Genomic DNA, 20,393 nt, shown 5'->3' with positions numbered 1-20,393 from the left:
CTAGAGCCATCGAACGGAAGTTTTGTTCGACTATGCAACCTGCTCGAATCGGAGGAGCTGCCCTTACAGAGTATCCATCCAACCAACACAAGGAACGGGTTTCCTTCATTTGTTAGCAACTTGACGCCGGTGCCGGTTGCCAATTGGCAAGTTTGACCTTCGGGCAAGAGGAAAGGCCGGCAGTCAGGCGCCGCTCCTTGTTCCAATTTGCAAGTCGAATATTCCTGTGGTCTGCGGAAGCAAAGCTAGAGGTCAATGTTCCTTGGGTCTCGCTCGCACCGGCCGGGACAACGAAAGCACGACGTTTCCTTGCTTCTTCTTCCGATCCAAGAAAGACGACGGCTCGCCGGGAATGTGAAACCGCACGGCGTATTGGAATGGTATATCAACAAGAGAAGAAGAGCTTCGATTGAACAGAACAGCAGAGGCAGGGCTAGTTCCTTCAAACCTCGAAATCAACTATTTACACAGGTCAATCTGTTTGCTCGCAATCCTTTCTCATCAAGATTACACAAAGTGCAAGGAGCATGGATGGCCACCGATACTAAAAATCAAAGGTGAGCCGCCATGGCGGCAAAGAGGTATAAGCTAAGCTAATATCCACAAGCACGGTTGCCGTGGTCTCCCCCTACACTACCAGCACTGGTCCGTCTCCCAGGTGCGGCGCGGCCGGCGGCCGGAGCCCGTGGCGGCCGCCCATCGCGTGTAAGCGCAAGGGCGCTGCGCGACGGCGACGGCGACGCGGTCGTAGCGCGCGCGGCTGTCCGGGTCGGAGAGCGTGGCGTAGGCGTCGTGGAGGCGGACGAATTCGGCGGCGGCCCCCGGCGCGGCGCCGGCCACGTCGGGATGCCTCTCCCGCGCGAGGCGGCGGTAGGCCGCCTTGATCTCCCGCACCGTGGCGCCGGCGCGCAGCCCCAGGACGTCGTAGAGCGTGGGCGCCGGCGGGGCCGCCGCTGCCGCGGCGCACCGGATCGTGCTGGGCTTGGGCTTTTGCCTGTGCCTGGGCGCGGAGGAGGAGAGCGAGGCCGAGCAGAAAGGCACGGCGGCGGCGTTGGGCGCCGGCACACGCAGAGGCGCAGAGATCATGGGACGAAGGGGGGTCGAGCAGCCGCAGATCTGAGCGCGCGCGCGAGAGAGAGAGAGAGAGGAGGAAGCGAAGGGGTGGGTGAGCAACGACGGGCCGACGGCGGGGCGTTGTTTATAGCGGGATTTGGGGTGGGGGCGGCGCTGCCAATTTTCTACGCGCGGATGACAAGGGACAAGAGAGGAGGTGGGTACGCGTCAGCGTCGGGCGGGGCTTGGGGGACACGCCCACGGGCCACGGCGCCCCCTGGACCGGGGGCGGTGGGCTGTCCGGCGCCCGCGGGATTCCCAGTGGTGCGGCCCCCGGATTGATGGGAGGCGCCGACGTGCCTGATTCAGATTCCGCCCTGCTGCCGCCGGGTTTGGCTGGGCTGGCCGACCTCTGTTTGTGTTTGGCTGTTGGCGCGCCCGTGGTTGGACTCGGACGGTTGAGATCTGGGACTCGGCCTGGTTTACTTCCCTCCAAATTCCCAACTTTAACACTATGCAAAAAGAAGATTCTCCATCACATCAAACTTGCGGTACATGCATGGAGTACTAAATGTAGACGAAATCAAAAACTAATTGCACAGTTTTGTTGTACTTTGCGAGACGAATCTTTTGAGCCTAATTAGGCTAATCCCAGGAGTTTCATAGAGGTTTCATGCACATTAAATACGGTGACACATCAGCATATGTGATGACATGGCATGGTAGTTATGAAGTGAGAGAGGGAAGGAGTTTCATCAGGATGAAACTATGTATACACTGTTTCCAAGACTATGAAACCTATTGAAACTTGCATTGGGGGCTGTAGAGTTTCATTTCATCTAACTATATCCAATCACATGCCTCACAATTAAATGTCATGGGCATCCTATGAAATCGTGAAATGAAACTGTGCACTGGGACTCCTTATTTCATTCATGAGAATACACCTCATGGGATGATGTGGCATCCTTGGAAACAGTGTAATGAAACCTTGCACTGGGACTAGCCTTAGTTAATATTTGGACAATAATTCACAAATACAAACGAAACGCTACAGTTGCGCATTTATGGTAAAATGCCAATTTTGCCACTCCCAAATTGGGAAGTAAACAAGGCCTCGCTCGCTGTCAGAGCCAAGCCAACAAGTCCCCAAACGGGCAACACCCAACCAGTGCGTTCTCGTGACGCTGGGACCGCCGCCCGGTTCGGCGCCGACGGCAGCATGCCAGCCCAAAAGTTCACTTTCGTGTCTACACACAGGACTACAGCGCGTTGCCGAAAAGGGCTCTACGCCGACACGGACAACACGCTGCCCCCATGAGGAGGCGATTTCGATGCTTCATTTGGCCCTTTTATCTTTCGTCGGAGAGGACGTTCTGGAGGCATACACACTACTCTCATGTTGCCATGCCACACGACATGCGTGCGCGTACATACATGATACATACTCCACCGTACTCTCAAACGTAGATCAAGCTCTTCCTAGGCGCGGATTCGGCCCTGTGCGCTTCCTTCATTCCGCCAGGGCCACCAGCAAAGTGCACCGGGGCCTCTTTTTTTTTTTAGTTTGTTCACCGGAGGAGGGCCACTAAATTGTTACCAGGCCCACTAGGAAAATTCGATCCACGCCAGGCCTTGGCCTGGCCTATCAAAATATAAGCCCATACACTGTATACACAGATAGATTGTCCATCAGAAAATCGCTAGCTAGTTGAAACTCAAGCAGTCAAGATTAAGAAGAGAAATCGACACGCACCAGCATGGCCGATAATCTTCGGCACGCACCAGTACATATAGCAATTTTCGGGTCACCGGCGATCTCACCTACCAGTTACCATACTTAAATGGATTACTCATCTCAACAAAAGCAGCATCTTGATTCTTGAGGGATAAAAAATGCCATCATTCAAACATGACGATATGAGACTAAGATTAGAAAGAATGGCTATGGACTATAGATATGACTGTTATTTTACATGTACAAGCAATGAATCATGCACGAATCATCAGCGGTCTAACGGAATGCTTAAATAACAAGCGGCATGGTGATGAAAGTCAGCAACAAGGTACAGGGCCACAGGGGGCGACTAGGCCTGTTGAATTGAACTGAAGAAAACAAGGGGACAGACCCGGCGATGTCCCTTTGCTTCCCTGATCAATTCAACAGTTGACGCTGCCTTCCTTTCACCAGTGGCAGATAAAAATATCAGGCTGCCAGGTGCCGCTATTCCTTCCTAGTAAAGAAGTTATAGCTTCTTGTTCACAGAGGTGGAAACTTCAGCGCTGCACATCGGGCATACCTGCAAACAATGAAGGGTATATGTCATCTTTGTACAACTCAGATGTTTGTTTGGTTTTGGTATTTATATTTTGTGATTACCACGAGCTGTTCTTGATTGTTTTAGCAATTTAGCATGCCACACGGTGTATCTTGGAATGAACTGTAGCATCACGCAGTCTGATGGTTGTGAGAAAAATTTCCCTTAAAATACACTTTGCAACAAATAACTACCTCCGTTGTTTTACTTGTCATTTAGGGCATCGATTTATAATCTCTAACACACATGTCTTGACACTACCTTTTATAACTATTTCTTAATAGAGATTGTTGAAAATATTACCATGTGAAAGATTTTTTTTTCATGGCAAATCCACACATGAATTTAATGTGTCAAATCCTAACCATTTTGTGTGTATTAATGTTCAAAGTTCAAAGTAGGATTGCACGCATTCTAAAATGACATCTTTTTGAGAACATGCTCATAGAAACATCCTTTAGGGAAATTCAGAAGGTATGTGGTGGCGCTGGTGGTTGTACCTTGTTTAATTGCAGCCACTGGTTTATGCACTCAGAATGGTATAGATGTTTGCAAGGAAGTGCAACCAATGATTCGCCTTCATCAAACTCCACACGACAAATAACACATCTGCAAATTAATTTGATAGATCAGGATATCACTCTGCACACAGATAACTTTTGTTTTGGGGTGATAAGGCATAACAGAAAGGAGTTCATACTGTTCCATGTTGCCTTCTTGCTTGTCTTGTGCCTGGTAAGTTACCGAAGGTAACGAACCAATAGTATCAGCAGATAGGCCTTTGCTTTCTGTACCGACAACTTCACCCAATGCAATTAGCTCCTGAGATCACCACGACCATGAATGTTTAATAATTCCCCTTCCAGCTTCGTGCACAGTAGTGTACATTAAAATGTAGAGAACACCCTATTCTTTTCAGAAAAAAAGATAACTTACCTCATAAGAGTATTCGTCTGGGTCAACGTCTTCCCATGCATCCTTAAGTTTGAACAAATGTCAGATACTAGCTTCGTTCCCAGGAAATTTTTCAATGAACAAACCAAGAAAATAAATGATGTTTCCATATAGAAGAATTTGCATTGAATATGAAATTTCGGATGGAAGCAGCTATACGATTATTGTTTGACAGTCAACTCACCAAGCGGAACATGGAAATTCAACCTCCAAATCTAATTTTTCTAGCCAATTCCACTAACACTCCATTTCTTACTAATAAGCACCACTGTTTGGACTATAAGCTCAAGAATCTGAAATAGGAGTACCTACTATTACCATATCAATCCTAGAGCAATGAGAAATGTGTGGTAAAACATTTCATTACTCATGACAAGTACTGGTGAAACAAACTAGTGCCTGTGTTAACTTTTGTATCATTACCAACAACAAGCTTAGGATTTCTTTATGAGACTATCTAACATAATCCAATTCGGCCAGTTCATGATTGCCTGAGCATGCCCATTTCGATCGAGCCACGAAGAGAATGGAAAGAAATGTCACCTGTGGATCTTCCCCATCTTCTTCGTCCTCAACCTCCTCGTCATCATCCTGCTCCATTGCTCGCCCTGGTACACAACGGCAGGCTAAGCAACATACATACTAACAGGGGAAATGGTGACTGAATTTTTGACACCGGTTCTGTACACTCACAATCACCGATCCCGGCGAGCGCCATGAGCCTGCCGGCGACGTCGCGCTCCTCGGCGTCCTGGAGGGCGCGTGCGAACGCCTCGTCGTCCTCGTACCGCGCGGGGTCCAGGTCCGCCGCGTCCCCCTCCGCGTCGGCGACCTCCTCGTCGACGTCGAGCGCGTCCCCCTCCCCATCCTCGACCTCGTAGTCGCTCCCCTCGTCCTCGTCGTAGTCGTAGCTCCCGGCGTCCGAGCTCGCGTACTCGCTGCTGTCGTGGTGCGCGGTCAGCATCATGTACGCCCGTTCCTGCGCCGCCAACACAGGAAAAACGCATCACGAATCAGCGGTGGAAGTCTCGTGGCGACCCAAAATCCGAGGGGCCCGGACGGCGGACGCAACCCATGAACCAACCCGCGAGACGCCGAGATCTCGAGCACTTACCTGCTCTTGGAGGACGCGGGCGAGGGCGAGGTCCGCCTCTTCCTGGCTGAGGCTGGTGAACGGCCGCCTCCCCTCCGCCGCGGCCGCCGCCGTCGCCGCGGCCGAGGCGCCGTCGTCTACGGCGGCGGCGGCGGCCGCCGGAACGTTGGGGCTAGCGTTCTGGTCCTGGTCGGGGGTTGGCTTGTCGGCGGCGGCGCCGCCGCCGATCCCCTTGGAGGAGCCGTCCATCGCGTCGCGTCGCGCACGGAGGGATTCGAGAGGGACGGAGACGGGTGCGGAGTCGGTGGCGTGCGTGCGCGAACGATGGGAAAGCGAGCAAACGAGCGAGCGCGGTGGGCTTAAAAGGGGGGCGGCGAGCGGCTAGCGGCGAAGAAAGAAGGGGAGGCGGCGGCGTGGCGTGGCTGCCGTCGCGTTCCGATTCGGAAAAAGTGTACGTAAACCCCCGAGCTATTCAAAACCGTTTAATTTACCCCCTAAGTAGTTTTGCCTCGTTGGCACATCTATGGCCCACATGTCAGCACTGTAGGTACTCGCGAAAGGCTAAAATTATGGGGTTAGATCCGTAAAATGATCAGGATTGGATTGGATTGTAAACATATAATAGTTCAGGGGGTTACTGATAAAAATGTCAAGATACATGAAAACCTTATTAATTACACTGTTTTTGTGGGTGTTTGTGTAAAATGGCTAATGGCCGGCGGCGCTCGGTCTTTCGTGGGCTCATCGGCGCTGCCCTGTGTGGCGCACATCGCACGAGTTGCGCGACGTGGGGGTAGCCCGCGGTGCCGCAGGTGGCTACGCACGGCTTCCGCGGATAACGCGTGAGGCGACAGCCGGTATCTCGCGATGCTGCCGGCGGTGGCGCACAACGGCGGGCGGCGCGCGGTGGCGCAGACGGCTACAGCACGAGGCGACAACAACAAGCAATGGAGGGCATCTCGAGGTGCTGCCGGCAGGGGCGCATGATGGTGGGCAGTTCGTGGTGCTGCAGGCGGCAGCGCATGAGGCGACGGCGGCAAGCAGCGGCGGTCAGCTCGCTGTGCGGCCGACGGTGGCGCATGGCATCAGTAGCGCGTGGGCACGCAGTGGTGCACGGCGGCAGCAGCGGGCGGGCACGCCGTAGTTCGTGCTCTCGTCGAGGATAGCGCACGGCTGTTGGTCGGACGAAGGTGCGTGAAGAATGGGATGGCGGAGGTTGAAGGAGTTGTTGACGGCTGGAGATTGAAGAAGCTTCTGACATGTGGGGCCACAGCGAGGCAAAACCACCCCTGAAAACCACTCAGGGGGTAAATTAAACGGTTTTGGTTAGGTGAAGGGGTATAATACCTGATTTTATAGGTTGGGGTGAAGTGGACAACAACAATAATTCAGGGGGTCATGTAGACTTTTTGGGGATCCGCTGAGCTAGGCCAACGGCACACCAGCTCTGAATCGAGTTGACACGTCACACGTGCAGGGAATTTGGTGTTGCAGAATGGCAGGTCGGTTTCATGTAACGGTGGGCGGTGGCCGGTGGGCCCATCATGTCGGCCACAGAGGCTTCGCCTCCTTTGCAACGCACAGATTTCGCGGGGACTTTTGTAGAAAAAGCGCGTCATCAAGAGAGGCCGCCGAGAGGGCGTTTATCGTGATAAAAGATGAACTCGCGAGGGAAGGCGAGGCGGCGAGGTTGGGGAAGTAGCTGACGGGACGGAACGGAACGGAGAAGTTTCAAACTTGTGGCCGACTTCTACCTTGCCGGCGAAGCTTAGCGAGCAGCAGGCCGCCGGTTCACGGCAAGTAGATCGTGCCAGCACGGGCATGATCGCATGCGGGTGCCAACTCGTTTCTTGCACGGGTGCGCCATGGATATTCTTCTACAGGCGTTTGCTGACCGATCCACACATGCTGTGCCCGTGCACGACAAGTTTGCTTTGAACAGAAACGGACCCATCCGGGACCTCGAGGAGGAAGCAGCACGTCAAGCTTCTTGTGAGAAGACTTGGCTAATCGGTCAGGCCCCGAATGGTAAGCAGCCTTGCTGGACTAGCCAAATATGGGCCATCTCAACAGCCAACGAACTGAAGGGGCTCATTAAGTCATTAACCCCGTCAGTCCACAGCTGGGCACCGACGATTCCAAATCCCATCACTATTCTAAACACAGCTATCACACGACAACAGATTCAACGAAAGAGGAACACATTCACTGAAATCGGGAAAATCCCGTCTCTGTCTCTATTGTGGAACTGCAACAACTCTAGCCTGGACGTTAAAAAGTCAGATGGACAACCTACGTTTCACGGTGTTTGGTACAGGTTTCATGTAAACAGTTTACAAACGAAAAAAAAAAGAAATAGCGCGAACGAGGCTCTGCTATCCACTCGACAATGCTAAAGTTTGGGGGCACCAGGAGCACGAGCATAATGACTGTTGCATTGTATGATGGGCAGAGAGAGAAGAAACCAACAGTGTGCTCCGTATCCTGCTGCAGTTTTACACCACCCCGGACGGGAGTCGCAGCACAAGCTGCCCACCAAAAACACTGCGGACGCCACCAGAAACAGCTCATTAGTATGGTCAGGGCCTGGCCTTTGTGATGAGATTCTAAGAAATGATAAATCGCACGTACCTCTTCACATAGTAGTAGCAGAAATCCGCGAGGATGAATGTCTGAACGATTTCGGAGAGAAGCACCATTGATGGCCACAGACCATAGCCCAGAGCTGTCAACAAACGGCCACGAGTATCCAGAACCTACAGAACAGAGTAATCGAAGCTTATGTCAAACGGACTAACTCAGAAAAAACTTGTATTCTGCAAAATGCATTCAAACTTTCATTCTTCCAAAATGAACATGTGTTTACCGCAACCTCAGATTGGGAATACTTAAATATATAATCATAAGGCAAACTCAAAGTTCTTTTCCAAACATAACTTGACAAGTAAAGGAGGACCAAGGGACCACTAAATAAAATAAAAATTTCAGCTGAAATTGCAGATACTAAGTAAGATATCATACATCAGGGAACGGCATAGAACAGAGTACTTTACAGTATATTTTGCACACACACAAGCACAAGATGATGATAATGACAAGTAAAACACATCTATTTTTTTAAGAAAAAAGGGCACTTTGCTGTTTCATTAATGACTGGCCAGATATAACCTGTTCCCTCCGTTCTAAAATGTAGGTAGATTTCTCTAACTTTCACCAAGTTTATAGAAAAATATACCAACATCTACAACATCAAAATGGTTTTATCAAATTGAAATATGCCTTGATATTGCATTTATTTAGTATTGTAGATGTTAATTTTCCTCTATATTCGTTCCTAGTTAGACAAGTTTGACTTAGGACAAAACTAAAACAACCTGCATTTTGTAACAGAGGAAGTATGACATATTGAATTGTTCTGCTAAACTCTGTTTCCACAGTGTTGTTTTTAGCATGGGGTATATGATTGTTTCATACAGCAACTGACAGTGAAGGCATTTTGTCCCTACTAACATTTGGGGCCTCAGAAGTATATGGCCAGCTCACTCTTAGGTGAAAGGAGGAAACAAACTAGAAAGGTAGTTCTTTTGAAAGAAAACAAAAAGGGAAGGGTGACAGAAAGACACGAACCTGAAGGACCCAGTGTGCACAGCTAAGAAACCTTGCGACACCCAGTGCAAACACATAATGAGCTGTGAATGGCTCAACAATCTGCAAAAACGCATAGAGTGAAAAAAAAGTCAGATAAACAGGGTAATTGCATACTGATTCAAGGGCCCATGTACGTTTGAAGATTCACCTTCGTATTTTGCATCAAGCGCAGCTGGGGTAGCACTGAAACAGCTTCCAAATAAACACAAAAGGCCCAGCAAAGTCTGTTCACTATGTTGTGCGATGTTGTAGGATGAGCAAAAGTTGTTAGTACAGCACAAGGCACTACCTGGAAAGAAAGTCTAGTAAGATACTACAGTGTCGGAATAAGAAGGAGCTAACAAAACAAATGAGAAATGGGCAGAAATAGCTAGCAACATAGCTGCAATTCATTAGCTGAGGTAAAATCCATTCTACAAGTGAGGTCATCAAAGTGTGATAGTGATTATGGGGGACTAAAGTATACAACCGGAAATACTCCTGTTGGTGGTCAGGTGGGAATTCAGTAGTCCCAAGTGCTTGACCTTTTGAAAAGTCTGGGTCAAGCAGCACAATGTGAAACAATAAAAATACAGAATACTAACACGCTTATGTCGAATAGCCTAGATGCTAGTTTTGCAGTCAAGAATTTATATTGTTCTTACCACATAGTATAATTTGAAGTTATCTTTGTCCAGCATATATGTTGACCTCAGTCTGAACCGAATCATATAAATAACAAAAAGAGTAGCTGCCAGTGTAGCTGTATCCAGAATCGTATGGATGTCATACTCCATAACAAAGCTGCAGTACAACCTAACAGCCAGAAATAAAGCTGTCAAATCCTGAGACTTGAGTGACAGTCCTGCAAGAAATCAAGAAAGAGAAAACAAATTGAATTTTAGATCAATGAGTATAAATTTATACATCCTGAACCATGAAAAAAGAAACAAATAAAAATGCCAAAATTATCTTAGGATCAATTTTTAACATAAAATCGACATACCAGTCTAGCAGCTCTCAATCTAATCATTTGTCTAAACTTACATATCATAGATCATGGACAAGACAGATTCATAGACCATGCACATACTGTTATGGCAGGGTGACCATAATATACAATAATTAAAAAATGGTGATGCTGTGTATGAACCATACCATTAATATTGTCCATTGCCTATTCTGTTAATGCCAAAATATCTAGACTTGCACCCCTCAATAAATCCTTGATTTGCATTAACAAAGCATAGGCACACGATTCTTTTGAAACATGAATAAGAAAAGATGCTGAAAGCAAAAGGCAATAATTTCATAGATGAGAAAGGTGTTGTAGTAGGGACAAAACGAAACTAAGACCACCACCATCTCTGTGCCAGAGTGAGTGATGGCATTCCCGGCAAACACATCTTCCCAATTCTGTATGAGCCAGGGCAGCTCTCATAATTACCTATCCTTATGTCAGACGAATCCAAGAACAGTACTGCATTTCTATAACTGGAAGAGAGTGCAAATTGCCGGAATCTGCTATTCAAACTCTAAATAGACGAAACGCAAGGTTGACTTCAAGGTTCAAGCAAAGGAAGCCATGGAATCGGACAGGCGCAAACTTGTATCCTTCTCTTGGGTTCACACAGTGATATAAGCAGAGAATTTTGACTGAAGGCTCACCCAGACCCAGTGATACCACCATGGAAGAATTCGAGAATCCTCCCTCAACTAGCGAGCACACTCACTTCCATTGCAGTATCCAGAACACTGCGCAAGTTCCATGCAGTATTCAGTATAACACTGACCTCACTCGCTAAATCCAACCCGTCGATTCAAACAACCTAACCGAATCAGCAAATAAAATTGCCTACTTCCTTGATAGAATCAGGCACGCAAAATCCATCGAAGCAGGCAGCACGATTGAACACGAGATCAAGCGGGATCCTAGATTGATCTTATATATAAACGGAGTACCACCCGATGCTTCCAGCGAGGAAAATCACCGTAAACGCGGGGGAAAAGGAAAAACAAACGCATGGCTCCCCGCAATCTGGATCGAGAATCAGCGAGCCCGACGGATCGAGCGGATGGGAAGCAGTAGCGGTGAGAAGAAGGGGGGACGGACGAACCGGCGCAGGTCTTCTCCTTGGTGAGCTTGTAGATGAGCACGCCGATCCCGATGGCGTGCGCGGCCTCGGAGGCGACGAAGAGGTTGTCGTGGTCGTGGACGATGAAGCGGATGAAGACGAGCGCGGCCATCCCCGCGACGACGGCGAGGAAAGCCTTGACCTTGGGCGGCTGGCGCCGCACCCAGGCCATGACCGCGGCCAGCGGCCTCCGCGACGAACCCCTCATCTCCCCCACTCCCTCCCTCCCGTCGCGCTCGTCGATCGGTGAAGGTGAAGGCGAAGGCGAAGGCAAGGCGAGCTCCGGCGGGCTGCGGCTCCCGGATGGGCGCGCCCCTGGGTTACGGGTTCCGGCACGTGTGCGGCGTGAGGACTGGGGCGGGCGACGGACGGGGCGAGGCGGAGTTTAAGGACGGGACGGGTCGGGTCGGGGAAGGGTTGGTTGTTGCAGCTGTTTCGATTCGTGGCATTCATGGACTGCGCCTGTGGGCCCGGGCTCCTTTGAGCAAGCAAAGCAAATCTTTTTGGAATCTTTTGAAACGAACGTTTTTGTTTGGTCAATTGGCTGTGCGTACGTAAGACTATCGTGGATCAGTTTTCTTGAAAATGCCACGAAAATATGCAGTCCGCACTTCAGCTTGTCAGCCGGTTTTTAGCCACCAAATAGTGTTTTTCTCTCAAAATAAATCAGTCGTTTCATCTTTTCAGCTGGCTTATAAGTTCAGCCGAACAGACCGATGGTGTACTTCTACTTGAAAAAATAGCTTCAAATGTTTCGCAATCCTTTTGCTTTTGTCCCCTTTTTTTTAAAGATTGTCCTTCTTTTTTGAAAGATTGTCCTTCTTTAAACACAATATTTCTTTGATTGTGTATTTTGTTTTGTCACTTTGCTTTGATTGAGTGAGACTATTTCCCCCCCCCCCCCCCCCCCCCCCAAAAATGCCACTTGAAGATACTACGCGTGTCAGATCATGGATTCATGGTCCAAGGTTAAGAATAGGGAGGTGGCCAATTATCACCAACACCACCTAAATCACCTCACGGTCATGGGCGTACTTGTAGCTCAACTGCAGCTCGATCCTCGCGACACGTCGTGGAAAAGTGTGGGACGGACAGAGCAAAAAGGCAACGGATCGGAGGCTCGGAGCGATGCGGGTTTGGTTCGAGGAGCGGGGCAGATGGCGCCCTGTGTTTGACCCGGCACGAGGTGTTAATGCGCCTCGTGGAGCGGGGGTGCAGTGGGAGCTGGGCGCCACCACGAGCACGACGACTTGCACTTCCGCGTGACGTCATCTCATCACTAGCAGCTGTCACTTGTCAAGTACGTCTAGCTCGGAGCCGGAAAGGGAGAAGCAGAGCACGTTCCACGCGGAAGATGGCGACCGTCCTGGGCTGGGCCCGGCGCGACTCCTGTGTAAACGCTCAGCAGCGAGATGCCGTGGGCGCCCGCAAGAGCTTGTGGTCCACCCGGCCGGGCCACCAGTCTCTCCCTGGGCTAGATGCGATCCATAGGACTGTTGGGCTGCAAATCATCATCGATCGGCCTACCCAACCCTCGGGCAGGCGCCTGGTCTGGATCGATGGGCCGGTAAATGAGGCCCAGTTCTGAAATTTGGCAAGGCCCATGTTGCCGCTGGGTCGGTCAGTTACAAGACTGGGGCCGTGTCGATTCGCGCGGAGACGTCCCTCCCTCTCTTCTTCTCTCGGTCAGTCTGACTCATCTCCCACCATACCATACGACGCGCGCCGCTGCCATGGGACCCACGCGATCCTCCCGCGCCGCTCGGTCGCTCTCCGCCTCTCCGCACGTCGCCGTCGGAGGAAGCAGGAGCCAGGGAGAGGGGTCCGTAGGGTACGTGCGGTCGGCCGGGCGCCACTCCCGGCGCAGGGTGCGAGGTCCCCGTCACCGCGCGCCGCGTCGTCAGCGTGACAGCGCGAGTCCCTCCAAAAGGTTCTGCATCTCCTCGCCCGATTTTATTTGCGGCCACATGTTGCGATCTCCGATCCTATGGCTTTTTCGAGTCCTTGCGATCTTTGGTGAGGGCGAGCCAGACCTCATGTTCTTCTTCCTAGGAGCATGATGGCTCAAATCTGCTTTTCAAGAAGCTGCGGAGAGGTTTCCGTTCCGTTCCCCGTTTCGGATGCGGCCGACAAGATAATCGCTGCGAATTGTTGTCATGTGAACCTTCCTGTGATTTGAGGATCTGGCATGTACGATGGCTCGCTAATTTCCATTAGAAAATCGCCGCAATGCGTAACTAGATGCCGACGCCTAATTATACTCAGAGGTGTCACCATTTTTATTTGTTGCTATGGTAAACATGGTCAGGTACTCGGTTCTACCAAAAAGGGTTGTAGTTCGTTTCCGAATGGGAGTTTGTTTGGAACAGCTTGCTCAAAGTCGTGGCATTTGGTCACAGAGAGTGATCAAGTAGGTACTAGCACAGTCATGTCCCTTTTGGTATTGTCGTCGCTTCCTTGGAAAGCTTGTACCTCTCTTCTCAAAAGATTCAGCATGTGCTGCATTCAGAGGGGAGATTCAACCAAGGCATGTACTTAATGCCCCGTTGCTGCTTCGTGGCTCATATCCCAGTCCACGAAGCGCAAATGAAAGGATGAGAGGAACATTCCAACTCAAATATTGTGACCAGATGGTGTCGGTATTAATTCGTCATGCAGATGTCAGTACAACCAGCTCCAGTGAATTCTTCAAATAGAATGCCTTGCCTGCTAATTATCTGCCAAATAGAGTAACCAGTATTCAGGATTTAGTCTCTCAGAGGCTACGTTTTGTAGGAGTTTTAAATCGGCGTCTCTTTGAAGAGATAGCTACAATATCTTGTGGAAACCTAGTCATTTTTTTCAACCTTTTCAGAAAGTCCTTGTGCTAAAGATAGTGGGATGTGGTACTGAGGACCTCTTCATTCAAAATCAAAGTGGCTAGGAGATCAAAACTTTCAAGGCCTAAATATGTAGAGCCCTTCCTGCTAACTATTCTTGTTTCTTGTCAATCTACATCAGTTGCACAGTTTCTTAGCTGGAAGGTTGGTAACCCAGGCTGTTATTCAGTGAATTTAGGCTGATGGGATGTGGAGATACTCGACCCATTCTCTTTTTTTTTTCTAGAATACGCAGGAGAGCTGCGCATCATTCAAATTAGAAGAAATAGATAGTTCTTGTACAACGCGGGCCTAAACCGGGCGTAGCACACGGTAGCACGGATCTTAGGGGCTAATTACACGAGATAAGAACTCCTGGACAGTAAACGACCACCATAGTCGGTCGGGATAGCATTGCAAACTGTCAAATTGCCATCCTAAACTAGACAAGCAGTGCGCCCCGGCCGCAAACCATAGCGCCGCTTCCTCCGCAATTGCTGCTGCTAGCTGTTGCGGCGTCTGTTCTGGATCCCTGTTAAAGACGCGACTGTTTCGCTCTTTCCAAACTCGCCAGGAGACCAAAATAGTTGTGGTGTCGAGCCCTTTCTTTCTGGCGCCATGGAAACTTCGCCTCCAGAGCAGCCACCAATCCATCATTGAAGAGCCGGGGACAGGCATGAGGGAGGCGTTGCCTGTCATCTGATCGACTGAGTACCAAACCTGCTTCACGTAGTATCTCTTTTGACAGTAGTATCTCATAAAGGTACTCTTCTATTAACATGAGCAGTAATCATATCCACAAAAGATTCTGGAAGACCAAATATTGCCTTGTAAGATGCTACACTATACTGTGGTTTTTTATGTCAGTAACTGCGCAGGCATGAGACGTTCAATTTATAGTTGCTCCTGTGTGACTTCTCTATATCATTGGCCAGAGCTCTCCAGCTCGATAATTGGTGAATCACAATCCCAACTTGAAAGTGATAGGCTAAGACTTCCAGGTTGGCACTTTGATAGTTTGATTTATCATCTTGTAAGGTTAGTTGAAAATTGAAATTTAAATGGTTAGGTAAGAAGCAAATATGGTATAAAAGTTAATCACATAAATACATTTATGAGATAATATCACTTGTTTATATACTTTTTTTATTTGCTGACTAGGCACATGTAGAGCTGTAGGGCATCAGTCAGAAACATATACAAACTGCCCACCAAATGGTATTAAGCAAGCAAATGTCCGAAAAAAGAAAGAAAGAACTAGAAGAAAAGATTAAAAACAGAAGTCAGGATTCACACAATTTCCCCCCTTTAGGTTTTCTTCTAGGTCCATGAATTTCAGGGTCAGAGTGATAATTTATGATGCTAGATCCTTGAGTACTACCTCTAAAATTGTTTTGGAAGTTTTCATATTATGTTTTGATAACAAAGCAGTAGTGTTTATCATGATAGCGGTATACACCTATTGCGTGATCTGCATTGGATGTCTCTTAGAAATGTACATCACAACTTATAGCTTCTTGCATAAGTATTGGAAGGCGGGATGGAATAGACCTATGACCTAGGAAGCTATGATTTTTATTATGCCAATAATTATCTCGAAAAGCAAACTTCTGTTTACTACTTGTACTTTTGAGCACAGAAACAGTACAGTGAGAGTAACAATTTAACAGATGCGATTGTTGTGCTGTGGCCATTTTCTTATCATAGATTTTTCCCTTGATTTCATCCGAAATGTCTATATTTCTAGATTAAATGAGATAATTGTTTCTTCAACCGAAAATCTGTCTCTTATTGTTGCAGTATGCCTGAGATAGCACACAGCGTTTGGCTGATTGGATCACATTGATCTAAAAATGGTCTGCTCAAGTTTCAGTTATTTTGTGCTGTACTTGTCTATAAATAATAAGATGCTCAAGTTTGGGCGCACATCCTTTAGCAGATTGAAGTTTCTATGCAGATTCAGTGAAGGCTGGATCAATGGCATGTTCTGTTCTTAACTTCTTATGGATGGGTTAGCATTGTATTCTGGAATATTGCTGCTATTCTATCAACAGTTGCTAGAATTTTGCTTGCAGACACAGCATAAATTAGCTCCTGTAGGCTGTAGTTGTGCAAAATATGCTTCCATTGCTGGCTAGCACAGTACCAGAATAGCATTCCATACAAGTTTGGTGATTGATTGATAGATGGTGCCCTTTCTTATATTAGCATGCATCCCGGAATTGACATTACTTTTCTAGTTACAGAGCGCAGTCATTTCTTCCTCATGTCGGCAGATGTCTTGTACCCACAGATTCTTAAGCTGTCCCTTGCTGTCATTTCTGAATAAAAGTAACTGGTAAGATGGGTCTTTTTTCCCCTTTTTTACTGAATAGGTTCTTAAGAGTTTGGTGGATTCAGAAACTCTACTTCTTATCCTTTCTTTGCATCAAGTTATGACTCAGCTGCATGCTGTTGTTTTTCAGCAAACATGAATGTGAGCTGCGCATCTTTGTATTAAGGAGAAAAGAATCGAGGTGACGTACCACTTTTGCATATGTAATCAATTAGTTACCCTTCTTCTTATCTGGTGTACTAACTTGATATGCAAATAGAACTCTTCAGAGGCTAAACTTACCCGGTCAATCGTAATGATAATGCCAACCAGTCTCGGAGAGCTACGACTACAAGCCTAGGATGCTGACTGCCTGAATGTTGCAACTTTCTCAACACATTTTGATGCAACATTAACATCATGGTTCTCAGTATCATCATATTGGTTCATAATCCATACCTCTATAAACATATGTTAGATATATGTGGCTTGCAGAGGACACATGAAGGTTACTTTGTTCCTCATGCTCTGATCTGTTAGTGTATCAGATGATGAAATGTTGTTGAAATATAGTTCCTTAAGATGGTAACAAGGGTGACACACATATATACCCCTGTGGGGAATGGAAACAACAAAAGCTGCAATTACACCAGGTGCGCTGCAGCTTCTATACTCAGGCGATATCATACTTTTGGTTCATGTGGCATCATTTTCAATTAAATTGTCATTTTAGAAAAGGATAGGTAACTAGGAATTGAACTAATCTATCTGCAAGGTGAGAATTATTGTTCATTTCATTATGCTAGTTAATTAAGATCATACACCCCTTGTACTATATTGGAACATTTTTGTTTGAGTGAACATGGTCATCAACTCTGGTGGTAGTACCCCGTAACGCTGCAGTACCTTCATTAACTGTTTTTTCACAAAAAATTTAAACACAGCACAGTTTATCATGGGTCAGACCGGACTCTTGCTTCCAGATCACACTAAATTAACCAAATCACCATCACTATCTCCATCAACGAATAGAAAAGCATGAAAATGGAAAAGGACAGGACAATTTTTTAGTGAAATTGCACAGATCTATACATATATGCAGGCAGACATCCATTGCAGTTGCAAGAGAGCTTTCACAACCCTTTTGTCTGATGCTTGTCTGCAGAGTTTGGTGGCTCGCAACATCTATAAAATGCAATAGAAGCTTAATGACTGCCTTGTTAACTCAGTATACTTAATCTGGTGCTAGCTGATAGTAAATTGATCGATGGGGAGGCAGCCCTGCTGTGACAAGCTGGGGGTGAAGCGGGGGCCGTGGACAGCAGAGGAGGACAAGAAGCTCATCAGCTTCATCCTGACACACGGCCGATGCTGCTGGCGAGCAGTGCCTAAATTGGCAGGGCTTCTGCGCTGCGGCAAGAGCTGCCGGCTGCGGTGGACTAACTACCTCCGTCCTGACCTCAAGCGTGGCCTCCTCAGCACTGCCGAGGAGCAGCTCGTCATTGACCTCCATGCCAAGCTCGGAAATAGGTATACTAGTCTTCATGGTAGAGTGCATGGATGCATATACAACATTTGCATGTTGATCTATCTTCTTCATTGTGCAGTGGTATAATAAGCTATTTGCATCTGTTCCTCAGAATGGATGAATTCCCTTGTTTAAGTTTAGAAGTGCCTAGGAAATAAGAGAACATATTTATTGTGGAATACTTGCTTCGCACTCAGTTAAGACTTAGGGGACTTAAGAGCAGCTAGCTTGTACGTCGTGTCTACGTGAAACATAGCAGCGCTAATTACTGTAAAATAATCGCACAATTTTAAAACCAGCCGAATTCATGAGCATCAATTAGTAGCAAGTCACATGCTCGTGGTATTGTTTTCAAAACCTCCTGCCGCTCCATGGCTTTCGATTGAGACAAAGTTCTCCAGTGAAAAAGAAATAAGTCCTCCAATACCGGGATCAGTTAACCATGTTTACCTAGTTAATCAACATCTGCTGTAGTTTGAAAAGCTGTTTTCATGGTTATTGAGCTTATTGCATCTTGCATAATATAACCCAATAGTTGGGAAACTGTTATTTTACTTATTTCTGTTCTTGTTGCTAGTTTAGTAGTAACCTCTTGGTTGTTTCACAGCATTCAGTGCTCTAGATAATGCCAAGTTAAATATAAAAAACACCAAATGTAGGCCCTGTTTGGAAGAACTCCAGCTTCAAGAAAGCTCCAAGAAATCTTGGATCTGGAGATGGAGGTACATTGAGAGCATTTAGGTGAATCATTATGTTTATAGTTTAGGCTAAATATAAATAATTAAACCACATCAATTTAGTCTACAAACTGCAGAACCAACTGGAGCTGTGACAAAGAGGCCCGTAAATGCTCTCCTTTCTTAGTTGTTGCACTTTGAATCAATAGTTAATGATGCGCTGATGTAGACTTCATACCTGCATGTGAGTTGAAGGGCACTCCAAAATTGGAGGGTAATATTAATAGCACTGACCAGGTCATTCTCAAGCTCTTCACGTGTAGCACAGACTCCACTTCTGAAGCATGAAGCACACATCTATGAAAACGATGGAAAATTGCAAATTAATATGATTGCTTCGAATTCAGGAGGCCGCAAAATGAATGAAAAGGGCTGATCAGCATGTCTTCTTTCACGAAATTTTAGTAGCCTTTTCTTCACTCCTAATTGGCTTAAATCTGTGCAGATGGTCCAAGATTGCTGCCAAGTTACCTGGGAGAACGGACAACGAGATCAAGAACCACTGGAACACACACATCAAGAAGAAGCTCATCAAGATGGGCATCGACCCGGCCACGCACCAGCCTCTGGCCAACTCCAAGATGTCTACTTCACAATCCACCGATACAACCAAATCGGCGAAATCCAGCGACACCAGAGACGAGCTGAGCGTGAAGGAAGGTAGCCGTAGGGACATGGCACTGCCCACTGACCCGTTGGAGCAGTCCAGCTGGCTGGAGTCAGGAAACAATGCCGGTCGTCAAGACCAGGAGCATCTGGTGAATTGGCTTTCGGAGACGGATCTGCCCATGGATGAGCCGTGGCTGAATTTTACGAGCAGCGATAACGATGTGCTTGGCATCGTGGAGGGGCCATTGCCATGGGATGGAGCAACAGATTGGCTGCTTGACTACCAAGATTTTGGCATGTGCAGCTCGAACTTGGTCGACAATAATTCAACGCTTCACAGCACAGATGGATCAAACTTTTGAAGATCAGAGAGAGACAGACTGCAGGTGTGCGTGCACTGCACTCTGCTGTGTTCCTAGTATAGACAATCTACATACTACATACGTGAATATGACTGAAAACAGACAGGCATGGGGCTTATCTAGACCGTAGAATAGTGGTATCTTGCCCTTAGAAGGGTTTTGTTAAAGCTTGTCAGTATGAGAAGTTGTAGAAGTACATGCAGTACATTGCTCTAAACGTGCAATACATCCTGAATAGCATGGCCTATGGGTCTCTGCAAGTTGAGGCTGTGCTTTGAGGCGACATCGAGGCTTATCTGATATCTCCCTGTAGCAGTCCATGGCAATTTCAGAGTTCAGAACAAGTCAGAACACTGGCCATCCTCCCAACACAAACAGCTATACACATACTTGTGAATTGTGATATGCATATGCATGTACACTTGGTGACTGATTCTTTGCCAAGTTAGCTGCCAATGTAAAACTTCTTCATTGGACATAAGCACTATCTAAGCAGTAGAACACCGGGAAAATGAGAAGAGTTGCCGTGCGATGCCGTACACGGAATTAGCAAAGGGTGAGTTTGGTATGGTATGGATTCTGCAACGGTGACAGTCACGTCATGCTGGCGCCATCCTGCCGACCCCATACGAGAGAACCGGTTTGGTTTGCTGCCCTCCGAAGCAAGGCCTCTGAAACCTTGCGCGTATTTATTAAAAAAGAAAAGAAGAGAAGAGAAGAAATGTTGGCCATCCTAATCGCTCCCTTTTTGCTTATTTCCACCACAGCACTGATCACCGAGCGAGGTGATGGGAGCTCAGCTCCT

The 20,393-nt window shown here is 47.6% G+C and overlaps 4 protein-coding genes across 7 annotated transcripts; 1 reads left to right on the top strand and 3 right to left on the bottom strand.

Moving 5' to 3' along the window:
* Positions 1 to 383: 383 nt before the first annotated feature.
* LOC101785575 (chaperone protein dnaJ 11, chloroplastic) lies at positions 384 to 1,207 on the bottom strand. Its single transcript, XM_004974083.3, has one exon. It carries the CDS (start codon positions 1,084 to 1,086, stop codon positions 634 to 636), a length of 453 nt encoding a protein of 150 aa, XP_004974140.1. The 5' UTR covers positions 1,087 to 1,207; the 3' UTR covers positions 384 to 633.
* Positions 1,208 to 2,911: 1,704 nt separating this feature from the next.
* LOC101785166 (E3 ubiquitin ligase BIG BROTHER-related) lies at positions 2,912 to 5,878 on the bottom strand. 2 transcript variants are annotated; one of them, XM_012846920.2, is made up of 8 exons: positions 5,580 to 5,878; positions 5,440 to 5,528; positions 5,019 to 5,304; positions 4,869 to 4,933; positions 4,308 to 4,349; positions 4,072 to 4,193; positions 3,872 to 3,980; positions 2,912 to 3,353 (listed from the first exon to the last, which is right to left on the bottom strand). In XM_012846920.2, the coding sequence occupies exons 1-8, from the start codon at positions 5,665 to 5,667 to the stop codon at positions 3,300 to 3,302; spliced, it is 855 nt and encodes a 284-aa protein (XP_012702374.1). In that variant the 5' UTR covers positions 5,668 to 5,878; the 3' UTR covers positions 2,912 to 3,299. The 2 variants fall into 2 exon arrangements, with proteins under 2 accessions (XP_012702374.1, XP_004974139.1); XM_004974082.2 differs by having other exon boundaries at positions 5,440 to 5,878.
* A 1,724-nt stretch (positions 5,879 to 7,602) lies between these two features.
* On the bottom strand, positions 7,603 to 11,549 carry LOC101784771 (putative ER lumen protein-retaining receptor C28H8.4). The gene is made up of 6 exons (XM_004974081.3): positions 11,163 to 11,549; positions 9,711 to 9,910; positions 9,215 to 9,355; positions 9,046 to 9,126; positions 8,050 to 8,174; positions 7,603 to 7,962 (listed from the first exon to the last, which is right to left on the bottom strand). The coding sequence occupies exons 1-6, from the start codon at positions 11,386 to 11,388 to the stop codon at positions 7,914 to 7,916; spliced, it is 822 nt and encodes a 273-aa protein (XP_004974138.1). The 5' UTR covers positions 11,389 to 11,549; the 3' UTR covers positions 7,603 to 7,913.
* Positions 11,550 to 12,886: 1,337 nt separating this feature from the next.
* On the top strand, positions 12,887 to 19,888 carry LOC101784092 (protein ODORANT1). Of its 3 annotated transcripts, none has more exons than XM_022827309.1 (5): positions 12,887 to 16,376; positions 16,504 to 16,554; positions 16,643 to 17,005; positions 17,518 to 17,882; positions 19,063 to 19,888. In XM_022827309.1, exons 4-5 carry the CDS (start codon positions 17,620 to 17,622, stop codon positions 19,586 to 19,588), a joined length of 789 nt encoding a protein of 262 aa, XP_022683044.1. In that variant the 5' UTR covers positions 12,887 to 16,376; positions 16,504 to 16,554; positions 16,643 to 17,005; positions 17,518 to 17,619; the 3' UTR covers positions 19,589 to 19,888. The 3 variants fall into 3 exon arrangements, with proteins under 3 accessions (XP_022683044.1, XP_022683043.1, XP_022683042.1); XM_022827308.1 differs by having other exon boundaries at positions 16,633 to 17,005; XM_022827307.1 differs by having other exon boundaries at positions 16,504 to 17,005; positions 17,602 to 17,882.
* The last annotated feature ends 505 nt before the right edge of the window (positions 19,889 to 20,393 follow it).

The sequence above is a fragment of the Setaria italica genome, chromosome VI (genome assembly GCF_000263155.2).
Source record: "Setaria italica strain Yugu1 chromosome VI, Setaria_italica_v2.0, whole genome shotgun sequence".
NCBI lineage: Eukaryota > Viridiplantae > Streptophyta > Magnoliopsida > Poales > Poaceae > Setaria > Setaria italica.
The sequence above is the reverse complement of the archived record's forward strand: the minus strand, read 5'-3'. Positions and strand labels throughout refer to the sequence as shown.